Below are 19,796 nucleotides of genomic sequence, written 5' to 3' on the forward strand. Positions count from 1 at the left end.
AAATGGTACTTTCTCCCCAAGTTTCTGTCATGTTACATAACCGTTCCTCTTTGTTGGATGGAATTAGATCTAGAGAAGCTCTTCCCTCTAACTGTTCCTTTTAATTCATGTAGATGAACAGAAAGTCCATAATTTATCTGAGTCCCAATTTTTTAAAAAAGAATGAAATTTCAGACAGAAATCTAAATGCCACTCATCAAAATCTTGCTTAGCTGGCAGTTTTATAATCATTACCAATATAGATTAACCTCTTAAAGTCACAATGCTTGGGAGCTATCTTTACTTGGACCAGGGTGTTTTAAATATTCACAAAAATTTTAAAAATGTTCCAAAGCATGTAGTGCACCACTTAATTTAAAACAAGCAACTCTTTTGCTAGAGTTTATTTTACCATTCCCCAATGTAATAAGGAATACATTTCTAAATAAGAACAACTATACTTGAAGAACTTCTAGAACATTCAATGCTTATCTATTACTTACTTTGTAGAAGAACTGCTATGATACCTATTTTTTAAATTTTCTCTACTTTTTAAATGGTCCATATATAGCTGGACTTGGAATTTAGGAAAGCATTAGTTGTACTATTGATTTGGCTTGATGGTGAACGCTTGTAATGATTTTTTTTCTTCATTTATCTTAGAGAAAACGTCCTATACTATAATTGCTTTTCTGCTTCCTAGATGTCCATGTAGATACATATATTTTTATTATTCAGTAATGATAGAACCCTTCTATTAAGCCAGCTCATTACCATTCAAGTAAAAAAAAACTAATTTAAATATTCTTCCATTAAAAAAAGTAATACATTGTAAAGCTGTATAAATCAAGTGAAAAATACATATACTTATTATTCTTCCCTAAGGGCAAGATTTAATTTTGAATTTGAATGTTGCTTAGCATAGGGTTTTGACGTTAATTGAATCTTAAATGAATGATTTTACATGAGGCAATTGACATTCTTAAATAAGACTGATAGCATTTGAAATGAAGCGACCTCTAACCTGGTTATTTCTTGAAATTCTTATCAAAAAAGATTTTAAGTCTAGTGTTCATAATTATTTTTAATAGTATTATTTATGAGAGCAAAAAATTTACATAACTGCTTAATTATTAGTAGTTCTCTTCACTAATAAAGGTATGTTAACATAATGTACTAGAAGATTATGTCATTATATAGAGAAGTGTTTAAACAAATAAAAAATACGGAACTCAAAATAATACATATCCACTATAATCATCATGACACAAATAAGTAACATATGTTTTTATGTTGACACATTCGAAAAGAACCATGCAGAAATTTTAAAATATTTTTATCTGCATATAGCAAATTATTTTTCTATAATTGCATTTAAGTGTAGCCTTCTCTAGGAGATAAGGTTATGGGCATTCTTTATTTCTTCTTTATACATTTGTGTACTTAGCTCTTGTCATTTTTTTGTTTTTCATGTGCATGTACTAATTTTCAAACCAGAAAATGAGGCTCTGAAACGACTTCCATACATTAACTAATAATTCTAAAATAAGCTGTGCAAAGAAACACATGTTATAACTTCAAGTATTATATTCACTTAACTACAAACAGTTTTACTTGGCAAAAATTAACATTATGCGATCTTTCCATGATTATGATATTAAAATTAAACTTTCAAAGGGTATATTCTTTCAGTTTATAATACCTACCAAGGATTACTTCCTTTCAAATCTCTTCACCATCACCATAATCATCAGCATCAGTATCATCAACAATTGAAACTTACACTCTTTTGTACCTACTAAAGAACAATTAGAAAATGTCCATGTACTTTATCCAGCATGTCATAGTTTATGGTTTCAGCATCCCTTCACATTTTAGCAAGAAATAATTTTCTTTGGTTATCTGGATACCAAGATACTTTGAAATTATTCACCTATGTTCAACTGGATTTTTGTTTTATTGTTTCATTATTCTTGTTTTTATAAAAAGACTCAAATTTATTCTTAGTTATTGGTCATATAGAACAAAATTGGGAATAGCTTCATTTCACCTACTCAGAGTTTATTTGGAGATACCTGTTTTATATTCGGTGTCAACTGTCTCCAAGTAAGTTCACACATCTAAGTATAATATTTCAATATGACAATAACTGGTTTCTGATACAGACCTATATCTCATATTTACAAACTGATTTTCCTCTTTCATTTTAATATTTAAATTTTAAGTTGTAAACAAACTGTGACCATTTTACTTCATAAAAGTCCAAAGGCAAATGTTTATACCCCATTTCTTCTATCACACTAGGAACAAACCCCTTTGGTGATTTATTTTTACAAATATTGATGAAAACAGAAGTATTTCCATAATAATATGATTAAATTAAAAAGGGACTGGAAAGATTCTGCAATATTTCACTTCCTTGTATATCTGAGATATTCTGAAGTTAACAGATAACAGCAGACTGTTGCTGTTTCAAGCCACACAGTTTGTGTGTTAGTTAGGAAGCCGTGATTATGTAAGGGCCCCAATTTCCTGATTATGCTTGGACTGATGTGTCAAATCAGTTAAGAGTTATTCACTCTGGAAAAAAAACAATAAATAACTGGAGCTGTAGGGATCTTGTGAAGTTATAATAAAGAAAACCAGAGATTCCTCCAAATATATACATCTAAGATGCAGTACACTTGATATAATTTTAGCAACATGTAGAAATATAATTCATTTGGAGGAAAGGGTGAAAAACATACTGATATAAACTGCTGTGAAGAACAAAGTTTGCAATATGGCAATATGGCACAGTGATGCTAATTTAACTATTTCTAATAAAACTGTATTTTGTATAAACTGAGTGCAACCTATGAGCGTGACAAAAATATGTATTTATGTGACAGGTACAGTCAAAACTCAAACATTTCATTTGGAGTTCAATGGAATTGCCATGAACATTTTCTCTTAAAAAAATAAAAAAGCAAACTTAGAAAAGTTTTGCAGACTTTATCATTGAAAGGAAAACATAGTAGGTGCATTTGTCACATGACTTTTATAACTTAATATACTTATGTTTTATAATCACAATCACTTATAGTATATTGTATATCTTAATTTTCAAGGCATTATCTTAAAAATTGTTTCAATTAATTGTCATAACACTACTATAAGGTCAGTGTGGACAGGTTCTATTGTAAAGGAGAGATAAAGTTATTTCTGTGGATTTAAAGAGTTAAGTGGTTAAAAAAAGCCTATGTTGATAAATGTGTTTTATCCAACAGAAATATTTTAAATCATTTCAAAATCTGAGATTTACGAGGAATTCCTTTTAGAGACTTGAATTTACTTAAGGTTGTTAATGTAGAATAAAAAAATAGGAGAGGTAGAAAATGATCTTTCCAATCCCACCTGCTAAAAAGAAAATCACTTGAATCTGTCCACTAATCTCTAGCCCACTGCCATGAGACCTCTATGTCAGTTCACATCTCTGTCTTTGTTGCTACGTTTTCTAACTAGGCTCAACATGTTTAGTTTTGTTCCACTCTGACCCATATAGCCAGTGTGATCTTTCTAAAAGGCAAGTGCAATAGATATTGTCTCTTCCCTGCTGAAAAGTCTTCAATGGCATTCCCCATTTCCCTTAGAATGAAAAATAAAAGACAAAGCTTATAAGGCCCTCTTCAGCCTAATAGCGTTCAGGACATACTAATGTAAAATATGACATGTTGGCATATTAAGATGAATGAGTTTGAGAATATGGCAGAAGCAGAAAGGTCACTTTGACCTTCTTCCAACCCTTATCTCACGAAGCAGGTCATAAAACCCTCATACAAGAGGTGGCCTCCTTATGCCCAGAGGAAAAAAGAAGCATCTTTACCTCCAAAGACAAAGGGACACTGAGAAGACTCCTAACAAAAAGGACTTGCTAAATTCCCTCCAGTTTATTTCACTTAACTCATACTCCTTAACCTACCCTATTTCTACATGACAGCCCACTCTTCATCAAACTTAGCGTAGAAATACTCAGATCTGTTTCTTCTGGTCTAGATTTGCTCATGAAGGCTCCTGTACCACAAAGAACTTACATTAAATCAACATATATACATTTTTCCTGTTAATTTATCTTTGTCAGTTTCATTTTCAGACCCAGCCAGGAATCCTAAGAGGATCGAGGAAAATTGCTCTTCCTCTACAAGCCTCCTTTTTCAACTCAACATTACCTCCACTCCACCATCCTTCAAAGAGAACCTCAGTAATTTGAACATGTACTCTCTCACTTCTTGTCTTTTCTCTGCCTGGAACTCTCTTACTCACATCTTTATCTGGCTACCTCTCATTCATCATTCATTAAGGTCTCAGCTTAAACACATCCTCTGAGGAATCTTCCTCTTTCCCTGCAATGTCTTTCTATCCTGGAACTTATTATACTTTATTATCATAACGTTTTATTTTAATTGACTGTTTCTCTTATTGACTGTAACTACATGAGAAAGGGACCGTGTTTGTCCTGCATACTGTGGTCTCTCCAGGGCCCAGCACAGTGTCTGGTGGTAGTAGGGGCTCAAGTAATTCTTGTTGAATGAAAATATCAGTATTAGTTAGATAATCTTGCAAAATATAAAATATTTTAGTTTAAAGTACCTTTAAACTAGCAAGCACTATAGACTACAAAGGATAAAATAATTCTCTTAATGTATCAATTTTGTATAGTCATTAATTCAGTCAGAGATAAGGTTAAAGATGTATGTTTAAAATATACCTTCCAGGAAAAGTATGTTCAGAATACGCTAGATGAATGGGAACTTCCCTGGTGGTCCAGTGGGTAAGACTCCGCACTCTCAGTGCAGGGGCCCCGTCATCGACCCCTGGTCGGGGAACTAGATTCCGCGTGTATGCTGAACTGAGTCCGCATGCCGCAACCAAGACCCAGCGCAGCCAAAATAAATAAGTAAATATTAAAAAAAAGAAAAGAAAAAGAAAAAGAATGAAGTTGTACCCCTACCTCATACTATAATAAAAAAAAAATTAACTCAAAATGGGTCAGATACCTCAATGTAAGAATTAAAACTACAAAACTCTCAGAATATGCTAGATGAAGAAAGTGATAGCATAAAATTCATTTAAAATAATAACTACTTTGCGGAATTGTTAGTTGTTCAAAAAAGGTAATCATTTGAAAAGAAAAATGTTGACTAGGCTCTTTCCTGAATTAAAAAACAAACAAAAAAAACACAACTGAACTATAAACTAAACTGAACTAATGCTCCTTTTTTGATTTTTTTGAATAGCTACAGAAGGCATGGTAGGGGTGGCAGGGACATAACGTATAAGCCCTGAACTAATTTTCAAACCTTTGGTCCTTTCCTCATTTTGCAAACCCTTTTCAATACAAGAAAAAGAGAGGAAAAGGAAATAAGATAGGAGAATCATTAGGAAGCATGATCAAGTGCTTTTGAAGAATTCAAATCCTTCCAAAACAAGAAACTGAGGGGAAAACAGACACAATAAAATGGTAGCATAATTCTTTCTCACATCAAGCTCAGCTCAAATTAGGTACTTGGGCATGCTGTGTAGGAAGGAAAACTTATCACCCTCCCTCCACATATACACATTTGTGTCAGTGGGTGGGTACAGCGTTACTATATTAACTGGCAACTCCACTGGCACTGAGCCACCGAAGAGGCTTCTGAATGTGACACTTGGTTCCTGAACAGACTCTTTCAACACAAGACATATAGAAAGTAAGAGAGGATAACATTTTAAAAATGAAGCAACACCACATATCACTAATTACCTGTTCATAAGAGTGGATATTCTCCTCAGCCATATCTGTAAATGCTGACTTGATATCATTTTGCATGTTTTGTTTCCATCTTTCCCAATCTGCTTTCAAGGCATTATTAGCGCACTCCACTTTATCTTCCAGTTTTCCAATCTCTTCCGTAAGCTGAATTAGATCACAAAGAGATCAACTGATCTATGTATTCCTGCCACTAAGTGAATTCTTAAAGTCTAAGCTGAATATTATAAAAAACAGTTTAAGAAAAATACTTTTTTTGAAAAGTCACCAGTATTTACCCTGTATACTAACTAGTTAAAGTAAAGAGAACACTGGATTCAGAGATGTCAAGTAGAGTTCTAAGGTCTGCCACCAATTAGCACTTGACTTTACCTAAATCTCTCTAATCTTGGGCTTCAGTTACACTATTTATAAAGCAAAGGAAATTGGACTACAAGTTATTCCAAAATTTTTTTGCAATAACTCTCTAATTACCACTGATTGTGATGAAATATTTATGTTAAAAGATATGGTTGCGGGCTTCCCTGGTGGCGCAGTGGTTGAGAGTCTGCCTGCCGATGCAGGGGACACGGGTCTGAGCCCTGGTCTGGGAAGATCCCACATGCCACGGAGCAACTAGGCCCATGAGCCACAACTACTGAGCCTGCACGTCTGGAGCCTGTGCTCCGCAACAAGAGAGGCCACGATAATGAGCGGCCTGCGCACCGCGATGAAGAGTGGCCCCCGCTTGCCGCAACTGGAGAAAGCCCTCGCACAGAAACGAAGACCCAACACAGCCAAAAATAAATAAATAAATAATAATTAAAAGTGAATATCTGCTTATAAAAAAAAAAAGATATGGTTTCACATGTTCAGCTTCCCCTTCCTACTCCTTTTTCAGCTGTTTTTAGCAGAATGCTCAGTTAACTGACATGTTATAACATCCGTATAGATTATGTAGTCCAACCTGGAGGCCCAGGGGATTAACTTGTCACATTCCACTCAGCTGGTAACAGAGGCAGGTTTATATCACAAGACACCTGACACCTAGTCCACGCTCCATTAGACAGGCTGAGTGTGACAGTCATACCTCCTCCCCAACTTACCCACCAACCTTTGAGCATGGAACCCATCAATTTATTGCTTTATATTTAGCACATTTATATAAATTTTTATATATTTATGTATATTTTATACACATATATTTATTCATATATCAGCATACATTTATTTGTTAAGTTCCTTCCCCATACCAGGCATTATTCTAGGACTTGGAGATTCAACAGTGAAGACAATAGACAAAAATCCTTGTTTTTACTGGAGCTGATATTCAACTGGGGAGAGACAAACCATAAGCAAGATAAATGAAATATGAACTATCATTTGATAATAAGTGTCAAAAAGAAAAACGAAGCAGAAAGGTAGATAGGGAGTATAAGAATGATGCAATTTTAGATAAGATGGCTGGGGAAAGCCTAAATAAGAAACTGTCATTTGAATAAATATCTGAAGTTGATGTGAGAGTGAACCATGGGGTTCTTAATCAGAAAAGCATTCCTGGCTGAGGAAGAAACAGGACAATGGCCTAGAGGTGGAAGCATGCCCGGATGGTCCAAGAAGAATAAGGAGACCAGCATGGCTGTAGCAGGTGGCAGAGTTAAAAAAGAGGGAAGCTCTTAGGAGATGAGGTCAGAGAAGCAGTGGGTGACCAGATCTTACTGAGCCATGCAGTCCATGGTAAGGATCTTAGGTTTTATTGAGTGAGACCCAAAGCCAGAGAGATTCAAGCAGAAATGACACCACCTCTCCCATGTTTTAAAAGGGGCATATTATACGTTACCACTATTCCTTGGCTCCGAGTATTTGAAAGAGGCTATCATTTAAGAAGGTCCCCATTACAGACATGCTAAAATGTGAAAATGTATGTCTTAGAATCAAAAAAATGTTATTTTACTACCAATGCTTGTTTGAAATATTCTTTTTATTCATTTGTCAATATTTTGCTGTGAAATTTCACTGCTGACTTTATTTCATTGCAGCCATATTTGCTTTTGTTTCCCTAAGAATAGACATTTGGTATTATATAAATCTTTTATTACCTATGGGAGATCTATTTCAGTAGTAAGGTTGGTTTTCATGTTTTGTGTGTGGCGGGAAAATGTTTTTTTCACTTTCTTATTTTGTTTGTAAACTATCTCAGTGAGGCCATTTATTACTTTATGGGTATGTATGGCTCTTTGGGGGTAATTATTTTGCTTAATCACAGAGAATTTGTCTAAAAGGATGTTAATGGGATTTCTCATGGTGGACTGCGGATGCTGGAGAATAAGCTAAGGTAAAATTTTACTGACAGGCCAAACTCAAACAGGATCCGGAGAAAGCTCAGGGGCCGGTTACAAAACCTCACTCCTCTGGGCTGTTGGATGGAATCTTGCCATTTTCACAGCCAGATGGAGATGATTAGAAAAGTGTCTTTTTTTATAGCTAGGATGAAGAGGTACCTACACCAACTGTAACTGCACTGTTTTTCTCCTCTGCTTAGGTTTTGCAGTCTAAAAGTGCCATGCACTGGAGTGGAGTGGGATTACTGGCAAAGTTCTTTACTGAAAGTGGCTTTAGGAAACACAGTATCTAAATCATATATTCTATCTTCCTTCCCCTCCTGATGGAGCTTAAAATGGTGTTACTGCCGTAAGGGATTTAAACAGTCTTCCCCTTTTCAGTCTGCAACTCCCTCTTCTAAAAGCCCTTGTTAGTGGTAGTCAGGCTGGTTGGTGCTTCTGCTCTGGCCCAGAGCTACTGCATTCCTAAAGAAGTCCTGTCCTGTTCTCTGACTTCACTCCCACCTACAGAAAGAAGCTTTGTAGCCTGATCAGCATGGCACTGGGATTAAGATGACTAATGATAGGTTAGACTGATCGCAGACCCCACGTCTGTCTTTCACAAGCTGTGTGACACTGGGTAAGAGTACTTTTTGAAGCCCTAGTTTCTTCATCTGTAAAATGAATATAAAAATGACACTACCTATCTCGAAGGGATTTTTATTAAAAGTTGCCTGAGATAATGAACACGTTCATTGATGTGCACAGTGCCTGACAATTTTTCTACTAAACTGTATCTATTACTATCATCATTACCACCATTACCACCAGTACCACCACCATTACCACCAGTACCACCACCATTACCACCATTACCACCATCATCATCAGTTGGTGAAATGGAAATGGATTCCCTCTCCTCTTCCAGTATTTTGGTCTCTGGAAATATACCATTTCTTTGCCAGGGTCTAGGTCTTAATTTCTAGTGCTATTTCTTGATTTATTCTCACCAGCGTAGAAGAGGATACATATGTTCTAAATATACATGATCAATTCCTGTCATTTTTTTGGAGGCTATATATATATATACTGACCACTTTTTATTTCTTTGATGATTCCATCATTATTTTAGTTAGAAAAGGAAAAAAGAGACATTAGGTATTTCCTCACACTGAATCATCTTCCCCTAATTTTGACTTGAAGAAACTCTAACTGATAATAAGCACAAAACACTTAATTCAAAGTAGGAATGATCTGGACTATTATCTTTCCTACCAATTTACAAAGGCATATTATTAGATTTCCCTTCCCTTAGTTGACTGCACTTTTAGCAAGTTCTTTGGTACAAGGAACTGTGCATTTAGATGGTGCAATCCAGGCTCTCAACATAAACACTGAACAAAATTTCACTGAAGTGGGAGAGTAACGTGTTAGGCACCTGGCGGGCCAAAGAAGCCCGTCTAGTGCTTCAGCACCCCTCTAACCACAGAGCAGGTTTCAATAACTCTGAAAGTAGGGAATTATAGTTTCTACCGGAAAGCAGCATAGAAAAGACTGAGTTTAAAAGGATTAAGGCTTGAATCATTCATTTCACAAATACTGGAAACGACTTGGCCCTCTGTTGGTGGAAAAACTGAAGAAGGAAGCAATCCTTTTTGCCAGGAAAATGTTGTAATATCAGAATAAGTAATAAAAGATTATAATATAGTGAAAACTAAAGATTTAGATTTAACTGCAAGGCTAATGGGTAATCTCTAGCTTCAGTTATATTCAGCTAGAAATGAGCCATACAATTAAGTGAAAACCATTAATACTAAGAGCTCAGACAAACAAAAAAATATCCTTCTTCAATAGCGAGTACCTACTATAGCACCAGGAAAAGCAGCAATAATAATGACCACTTATTGTATTTCTGCCATGGGCCACTGTATTAAGCTATATACTTTACATATATTATTTCATTTAATCTGCATAATAATATTGCAAATTTGGTAATATTATCTTCCTTTTACAAGCTGGGAAACTGGGAGAAAGAAATAAAAGAGATCACACAGCTTTTTGTGGCATCATGGAGATTCAAGTGAAAATACATGCTCTTTCCATAGTGAGTGAATAGCCCCAGGCTAGCTTGCGTGTGGCTTTCAAGATTAAACTGATTCAGCTCTTACCTTAAGGAGTTTGTTATCTTTTAAAATGCAGATATGCAAAAATAAAACAAAAACCAAAGGCTATAATACAAAGCAGAATGTGATATATATCATAAATGGAGGAAAAAAATTAAAGTAGTATATAGAAAGATACAGCATGGAGGATTAATTCCAACTTTGGTAGGGGACATTCCAAGTGTTAATTTGCTAGGCAGTGAGTGGGGAAGAAGACATCTGGATGAGGGTATGACATAAATAAAACCACAGGGATGTTATGCTATAGAGTGTGACAAAACAATGGATAAGAGATAGTTTGGAGGCTGGAGGTGGGCAAGGAGAAACATGGGAAATGCAGCTGGACAGGCTGATTGAAGATTGACCACTAGAGGGTGTAAATGCTATTGAGCATGAAATGGATTCTGTAGGAAAAGGTAAGCTACCGAAAGTTTTTGACCAGGACTGAAGTATACTTCAGATAGATTCCTGAGTCAGAGATATGCAAGGATGCTTAAAAGAGAAAGGGGGGAGGAGGAGGGGAAGAAAAGAAACCAATTAACCTGCACTGGGACTATGGAGACAGCAATAAAAATGATGAAGATTTGGTTCATTCCCACTCATTCATCCTGCAGCATTCACTCAGCATCTATCTAGTCTCTGTTAGGAACTAAGATGAAGGGTGAAAAAACAGTCCTTGCCCTCAAGGACTCATGCCTAAGGGGAGAAATAAAAAAAACAACAACTGGATACAGAAAATGTGAAATGCAGTTCATGTGAAGCAAATAGGGTGTACAGTCCTAGAAGCATGTTTACTTTGAAGTTTCTAAAAATCGCAGGTGGTCTGTCAAGGTTGGTACCTAGAGTGTGAGTAGGGGAATAGCAAAAGAGGAAAGAGAGGCAGCTGCCAGGTACTAAAGGGATTTCCCTGGGGGGTGTTTGGATTTTCAAACCAGGACCAGGAAAGCAGCAGTAACAATGAGATTCCTGATACAGGGGATACAGAGAGGAGGAGATCCTGAGACACAGAATCAGTAGGGGCTGGCAACTGACTAAGTATGGATGGGCACTGGAAGAAAAGATAAGATTATCTGATATTTTTAACTGGATAGCATTCACTGGAAGAACAGGTGGGGTAGGGTGAGATAGGAAATGAAGGCCTAAAGGCAACAGTAATAGTCTTGCAGGGTGAGGTATACATCAAACAACTTTTGGAGGTCAACCCTGTGACATGTTTCACTAAAAATTCTTACTATAATTCTTACAAAGTGAAAAAAAAAAAGTACTTATCCCTGAGAAGGAACAGGGTCATGGAGAAAAAAAATAAAGGAAATAACAATGAAAAAAAGAGAAAAATATGATCATGCTAAAAATAGTCCACCATTAACATCAACATATTAAATGTTAAAGTAATTTTTAATTACTATGCTTCATTATTTCTCATCCATGAAAAGTACAGTCTAGGAGGTGGGTGTCAGATCAAAGAATAAAAGATGCATGAGGTTCACGTCATATCCCATCAACTTGGATGTACCCTAGATTCAGCTGAAGGGTGCCCCTTCCTTTACTTGTTAGATTGAGCTTGTTTTGTTTCTTTGATTCAGTTCAAGGTTATCTAGAGAATGGTCTGATGGCTAAAGGGCCAAGAACTGACATACTCATTCTGTCCACGTCAGTTATAGCTCTGAACCCTGGTTATATCATATTATGAATGTTTGTCACAGGTCATGTGGGAAAGTGGGTAAAATAATTTGGATGAATCCACACAGATCATTCATTACTGCTAGGAAATAAAGCCTACATTCTAATGAAATAGCCCTGTGGACCATTTCTACGATTATAGACCATTACACTATTTTTAACAGTTACTCAGTTTTTGAAGCACATGTCTGCTAAGACAACTACAGGTGCACTGAATCCCTCAAACCCATTTAACCACCTTGGAGGTTTTCCTCCTTATTCCCTCAAAGCTGACTTTAGAAAGCGAAACCAATCCAGAAACCCTATAACATTTTAATAGTTTTTATTAAAATAGGCTTTTTATAGATTTTAATTTTCTATGACTTTTATACATTTAAATTTGTAAGAACATATTTTCCCATAAGTACAACCATCAGAAATAGATGGATTTTTATAGAAAAGTTAGATAAATCCATGCAAATACAGTTTATTTATTACCTTTCTGTAAGCAAATGATTAACTAAAATATAAAAATTTCTTTCACAGAAAATTCGTATTTTATTAACAATAAAAAAGATATAAGTGATAGAACATTTTAGAATCCCATAATAAAGACAAGTTTCTTCCTTTGTGACAAAATGTTGTCTTGGAAATTATATCAGAAACATCTATTTATTTATAAATAAAATATTACAGATGTGAACTGTATAATCACAAAGTTAGGGTAGCAAATAAAATAGGGTAGCGAATAAAATATGAAAAATATTTTTAAAAAGAACATACTCCACAAATATACATCTCCAAAAATATTTTATAATAAATAAAGTTTGGAGACAAAAATGGGATTACCTGTATACTCATCAACTATTTAAGAGGTAAATACAATGTATCTAGAGTACGTATATTTGATCTAATACTAAACATTAAAAAATAATTGGGCTTTTCTTAGAGATTAAAGTGTGCTTAAAGATGATTAGGTAGGCCTTTTGCTCTTAAGATTTAAGGTTGATCTTTTGATGCTATTTCTCTCAATGTATTTTCAATACAGAGGCAAGAACTTTTATATTTACTAATAGAGACAAGAATTATTCCACTGGATTTGCTTGGCTATACTATGTCCTCCTGCAAATGGACTCTGAGAGCTCATCTGGACTTTCTGGCAGAGAAGTGCAGGTATTTAGGAATTACTTTAGAATAGCTTTAGATTTGGCAAGGACTATGAAAGACAGCAATTAACTTTTGGAGGGATGGCACAAGATATGGGTAACTACCTAGCCAGTCAGATGAGTGAAATCACCTTTACCACTAAGGAGGAGATGACAAACAGCCTGATTTCCTTTACATTCTTGCTGGATAGCCTTCTGATTATCTTTGCTTTCTTTGTCTCTAATGTTATCAAGAATGGTCTGATAGTAAGAAAAAGAGGAATTTACAATAGGTGTCTCGAAGCTATGGTGAGGGATAGAGTTAGGAAAAGGAGCTGTGTTTGTGCATGTATGTTGCACATTCTTAACATCTGCCTGCTCACCAGCAATGCTAAGTCCCTACTATGATCAGGTCCTGAGCTGCACGTCACACGTGGCGTCTCATTTAACTTTCTCCATAACTCTTAGAGGTAGCTTTCTTCCCCCCCGTCTAGCTGGTCCAAGTCTTACAAAGTAGACTTTGCACATGATGAATGTGGGTCTGTGTAACAGTGCACTTTCAACATCCTTCCACCAGCTCTCAATTATGCTTTTCTTCTCTTGAATTATTAGGCAAACTCAATCTAAGTTGATTTTTTTAAAAAAATATTTCCTGCCCCCCCCACTTTAATTTTATTTATTTGTGCTCCTTAAACCTCTATTCTCCTCCAAAATACAGTTTCTTATTACCTTCAATAAGATGAAAGAACAAATAAATTGAGAATAAAAGTAAACATTCATTCAACAAATCTTTAAGTGCTTACTGTGTCCCAGGCATTAGCCCAGGAACATGACCAAGAGCACAGGGGTGAATACGAGAGGGAAGGTCCCTGTTGCTGGGAGCTTACAACATAGTAGGGGTTTCAGATCCACACTGCATTGGGCATTCCATGTCACCTTACCAACTACCTTAGAGTCTATCAGTGAGCTTGTTCTTTTTGCATAAAAAAAAGGAAGTACCTCCCAAAGTAAATTTTAAGAAATCCAGAATATCTAGATTCAAAAATTTCCCCAGAAAAGGAAATGTATCTTTATATCTAATAAATATCCTTACTGCATCTTTCTCAGTTGCCTTACGGTATTAATAAGTATTGTATTTGGCTCCTCCTCTCTTTTATCCATGAATTTTAAAAATTTCATAATCACACACATTTATAGGACAGTGATCTAGAGCCTGCGCTCTGAAGTCCATGGGTGATAATCCTGACTATGTTGACCTTAGCTAACTAAATTCAGTTCTGTGATAGGCTGCCGTTTCCTCATCTGTAGAATGAGGAAAAAGAAAGTACCTACTTCACAGGATTGTTTTTGAACAACATGTTAGCAAAGTGCCTGAGACTTAAGCATTTAATACATGTTAGGGTTAGAGTGGCACTCCAGAGTGATTATGGAAGGACAATTGTTAGGGTCTCGGAAATGTCCTGACTGAATCTGCCAGCTCACTCACTTCTACTATGTTAGGGAATACTTACTGAGGACATGCATATAAAAGGAACAGCCACAGGGGAAACAAAGAGACATTAATAGCTCAGAAAGCTCCCCAAATGCTCCAATATGCCTGAGAGTATTTGTGGCTGAATGGACAATGTGGCCATGCCAAAAAGTCTATGTAAGGCCATTCCAATCAGGCCCTCCTCCAAATCAGATGGGCAAGGCCAAGAAGTCCAGAAATTATCTCCATTTTGAGGAACTAGGTTACCACATTACGTCAATAAATTATTCCACTCTAATACAAGAAATATCAGTATCTTGCTAATTTATGGAATGATAAAACCCTAAGACAAACAATGCAGATGGATCTTCCCACACTGATTCTGAAAGTTCCTTAAAATATACTTCCTAGTAACCAAAAAAACCTGTCCAGCAACTTAAGAAGACCCCCTATACTTCCAAACATTCTCTTATGCCTTTAGTTTTTCTTATTCACCAGAGATCAGTTTTTAGAAAACATATTAGTTCCTTCAAGAACTATTTGTTGAGCACGTACTATGTGCCAAGAGTACCACGCTAGACACAGTGCCCCTATGTGAAATATTTTCCTTCTTTTCTCACTCAATTTTTGGCACACTGATGTCATAGAGGTACATCTTTACTTAAATCAGAAAGTCCTCCTAATTCTGATAGTTTCGTGATGAGATCAGTACAGAATGACTTAATGTGTGTTTCTTACATTGGGATTTCTATATCCACATCAATACTCAGTGATAACATAAAGGATTGCCAATGTCATAAATAAATGTGGCATAATCTTGTCATAGATATTTTATGGAGATCAGAGAAAAATATTTTTAAATTAACATAAACATAAATATATTATGGAGTAGTGATATTCATATGAAACTTTAAAACAGGACACCTTAATGAAATTTTGATCTTGCACTGGCCACGAATGGGTCTCTCAGACTACTGAGGTATACATTCCAACTTTCCTATACCAAAGAAAGTAAACTCTTTTCATAAAAATGTTTGAACTATACACTGCATTACAATGTGTTAGAAGGAAATCTGCTTGACTGCTGAACTACATATTTAATAAAGATTAATACACTTTGGCATGATAATTCTAGGTGAGTTAATTGCCATGATTACCTAGTTTTATCGAAGTATCATTTATAAAAATTACAGATTGAGAAAGCAGCTTCCCCATAGTCTATTTCTCCAGGAATAGCTGCCAGGATGATAGAAGGAAAGTCAAACTTTTTTCAACGACTTTGATCTATCACTGCTAAACAGCAGTCTAGGGAAAATTTCACTTACCTCTCTAAGAAAGAACCACTGTCTCTGACTATTTAATCATCCCCATCCTTCATCACTTATCCCTGACATTATAATCTACAACTAGTGGCAAGTAAGCACCCCTTTTCCTCACCCTATGACTGTCTCTATTTACAAGTACAGCAGTAAGTTCATGTGGGCAGCATGATTAAAATTTAGAGTCTCTCCAATATCATGACTGAGCTAACATCTGAAGAACTTACAAAGGTCTGCTCCTAACGCATTATTGGAAGAGTTATTTTCCTAATGAATGATAGCAATCTCACACAAATTAGTCTAGCATGTAGAATTTATAAGGATAGCATGACCTGGATACAAAAACTGACATTTCTGGTACAAGCAATGGTAATTACAAATCACTCTCCCCCCTGCCCCCAGCTTTATCGAGGTATAATTGACAAAGAAAAAAAAATTGCATATGTTTGAAATATACAACATGATGACAAATCATTCTTATTCAGAAATATAAACATAAAAGTCCTAAAAGTTGAGGTAGCCAAATCCAGCAAGGGCCAAGTTGAATTTATCCCAGGGATCCAAGGATGGCTAAAATGAGAAAATCTCTCAGTGTAAATCACCACATTAAGTGAATGATGAAGAAAAATCATACACTTACAATGAGTCGGTACAGGAATCCACACAATAAATTTGAACACCCACTTACGAATCAACTTCTCATCACATAGGAGTAAATAAAAACTGCCTTAACCTGATTAAAATATATATACTTTAAAACGTTTAGCAAACATCAATACTAATGGAAAAAATCCTGAAAGCATTTACTTTAGCATCAGGGATAATACAAGGATGTCCCATCACTAACAACTTTACAATGCATTTTTTAGCCAGCTCAATAAGAAATGAAAAAATAAATACAAGGTCTAAAGATTGAATAAATGAGACAAAACTATCAATATATACCCATAAGGTTTTCTATATAGAAAATCCCAAAGAATGTACAAAGAAATTATTAAAACTAAAAATAATTTAGAAGATTGCTGGATATAAGATACATATGCTAAAGTGAATTATATTTCTATACTCTGGCTCAAAAAAAGTTAGAAAATAAAACATTTTAAATATATAATTTATGATAAATACAAACAAAACATAAGGTACTTAGGAATAAATTTATGGAAAGATATAGAAGACCGTTTTGGAAAAAAGCATTTTAAAACTTATTGAGAGATATCAAAGAAGACAAATAAATGGTGAGGTTTCTAAAAATTATTCCGTTTTAAATCTTGTAGCTAGTTCTCTTTCTTTTAATTTCAGTTTAAGTACCAGTTCCTCAGATAGTCCTTTTCAGACAGCATTTATGTTCAAAGTAGGTACTTTTTCACTACTCTCTCCATCTCAGTCCACTGTTCATCTCCTTAATATTCATTAGAACAATTATTTTTTGTATGTTTATGTACTTTCCTGTTAGAATATAAGTTCTAACATGGGCCATGTGTCTACCTTTTGGCCACTATATCCTCAGTACTTACTATGTAGAAATGTGATAAATATTTGTAGAATAAATGAATGATTTCAGAAAAGTAAAATATTAGTAATGAATCTAGGCTTGTTTTACTACTGCCTTTCCAAGGATTGTTTTACCACACTTTGAAATACCACAGAAACTTACAAGCTGCCTGTACCTAAACCTAAAGGTATATATCACCAAAATTTTTGAGCAAAACAATACAATTTGAGGATAACAGCTATTCTTACTTAAAAATATCTTCATTGTTTTCTTTTTAAAATGGCTTCTCTATTATTGCCTTTTATGAAATAATTAACCATTCAATCTATTTATTCAAGTGCTAAAACTTTCTCTTCATAATCAGAAAAGCTGAGAAATTATCATTTTAAAAGTTCTTGAAAATAATATACCTAAATAAAAAGATTTAGATTGCCACTCCATCATAAGACAATAGAAAATTCAAAAATTCAATTCTAATCTGACAGCTACTTCTTCTTAACAAGTATTAATTAAATTGCAGGGGAGAGAGAAGAGGGCTCTTAACAATAAAATTACATTATTTTCTGATTTGTGAGAGGGGTAAGATGTGTCTGAAAAATTAGATGCTTGATTATACAATGCTGCTCAGGCATCCATGTGATTACTACATGTGAATGCCTTTTTTATATACAATATATACTTTTCTTAAAAAGTAGAAACCTCTCTTTCTGAAATTCACTGCCAATTTTGTTATCCAAATGTAGCTTGTTCAGTAAAGCACAATGTATTTTCTAAAAATGACAAATTAAGTCATAAAACACCCACAAATATAGCTGATACATCACCTTTCAAGTCAGTACCTCCAACACCATTAATGTCCTTCGAATAAGGAATAATCATAATTTTCTTTGACACTGGAATCAACAGAAAGCCAATTATTTAAACAGCCCCATTTTAGGAAATGTAGTGATCCCTTTTGCATCCTTTGTACAACAGAGGCACAGTAAAAATGTATAGGATAGAAGAGGATTCATTTTTTCCAGGTGCTTCCATGAGTCCGATTAATATAAACCTTTTAAAAAGGAATGATGTGGCTCCTAAGAAAAAAAATTTTTTAATCAAGGTCTTTTAACTCTTTCGATATAATTTCCTATATTTGTTTCTGAAGAACATAATCCAAGCCTAGAAAAGCTATATGCTATACTATCATTAGGTTTTAATAAAGTTATAAAAATTATTTCAAAGCCAAATCTAAACATTTATTTTACAGACCTTCACAGGCCATACAATTTTCTGCCATTAAATATTTTTATTCACTATTTAACCAAACAATACCTCTAGTATTATCTCATTTAATTCTCACTATACACCTATAACGTAAATATTGTTTTACTAACAAGAAAAAGGAATGCTTACTGAGGTTTAAGTTACTTTTTTGTAACTTTTTTCCAGAATCCAGATTCTCTAATTTGTGATCCAACCCCACCATATTACACAATTCCATAATGTGGCCCATGAACCTCAAGACATATATAAGACATCTCACAGGCTGCATGAAGGAACTCCCATTTATATTTAACTCTTTTTAATTGACATAAAACATTATACTAGTTTCAAGTGTACAACAAAGTTATTTGATATAGTATATATGGAGAAATGATCACCACAATATGTCTAGTTAACATCCATCACCACACAGTTACAAATTTTTTTTTCTTGTGATGAGAACTATTGAACTTTTCAGATCTACTCTCTTAGCAACTCTCAAATATACAATACAGTGTTATGAACTACAGTCACCACCCTATACATTACAATCCCGTCACTTATAACTGAGAGTTTGTACCCTTTGATCACCTTATATTTAATTCTCATATAATGTTTTTAACTTATATGCATAGTTTATAACACAGATAAAATATATGCGTAAAGTAGTGCAAGTAGATAATTTGTAAATTTAAAATGTACACGTACTGGGAGGTGTGCTCAAAAATATTTAGGTGATAGAGTACGTTATCAAAAAGTCTGGTGACTGAAATGTTACCTTTGCTGAAGTACTGTGTACATCAGACTTTTAATTAAGTGATTTCGCTTGATGTTTTTTCAGACATTCATCTCTTTTCTATCTGAATCCCTACCAAAGCTAAAACCTTCAATAGATATGGTCTTTCCTCTTTGACTCAATCAAGCAAACTACCATACATAAAAAATACAGCTCTTAAAGTTGCAGCATATTCTAAAACAGAGCTAGCCAATAGAACTTTCTGGAATGAGAGAAATGTTCAACTTTGGAGTGCCCAAAATAGTAGCAATAGCCGCATGTGCCTTTGAAATGTGCTGGTCCAACTGAAGAACTGAAGTTTTCCTTGTATTTAATTTAAATTAATTCATATTTAAATGTAAATAGCCACATGTGGTTAGTGGGTACAATACTGAATAGCAAAGCTCTAGAGAGCTGTGATCAATATAACTGGAATAGCATATGTACTCAAGTATATAAAT

The 19,796-nt window shown here is 34.7% G+C and overlaps 1 protein-coding gene across 7 annotated transcripts in view; it reads right to left on the bottom strand.

Annotated features, from left to right (window-relative positions):
- SNX7 (sorting nexin 7) overlaps window positions 1–19,796 on the bottom strand; it is a 98,558-nt gene that overhangs the window by 14,808 nt on the left and 63,954 nt on the right. For 4 of the 7 annotated variants that reach the window (XM_029230034.1, XM_029230029.1, XM_029230030.1 and 1 more), the window contains one exon: window positions 5,762–5,914. In XM_029230034.1, the coding sequence (XP_029085867.1) occupies window positions 5,762–5,914 (153 nt within the window). Of the gene's footprint in view, window positions 1–1,685; window positions 1,778–3,853; window positions 4,868–5,761; window positions 5,915–19,796 lie in introns of those variants that run through there. The other 3 variants (XR_003794559.1, XM_029230033.1, XM_029230031.1) reach the window with 3 other exon arrangements.

Source organism: Monodon monoceros, unplaced genomic scaffold (genome assembly GCF_005190385.1).
Source record: "Monodon monoceros isolate NGI ecotype Baffin Bay Population unplaced genomic scaffold, NGI_Narwhal_1 Super_Scaffold_18, whole genome shotgun sequence".
NCBI lineage: Eukaryota > Metazoa > Chordata > Mammalia > Artiodactyla > Monodontidae > Monodon > Monodon monoceros.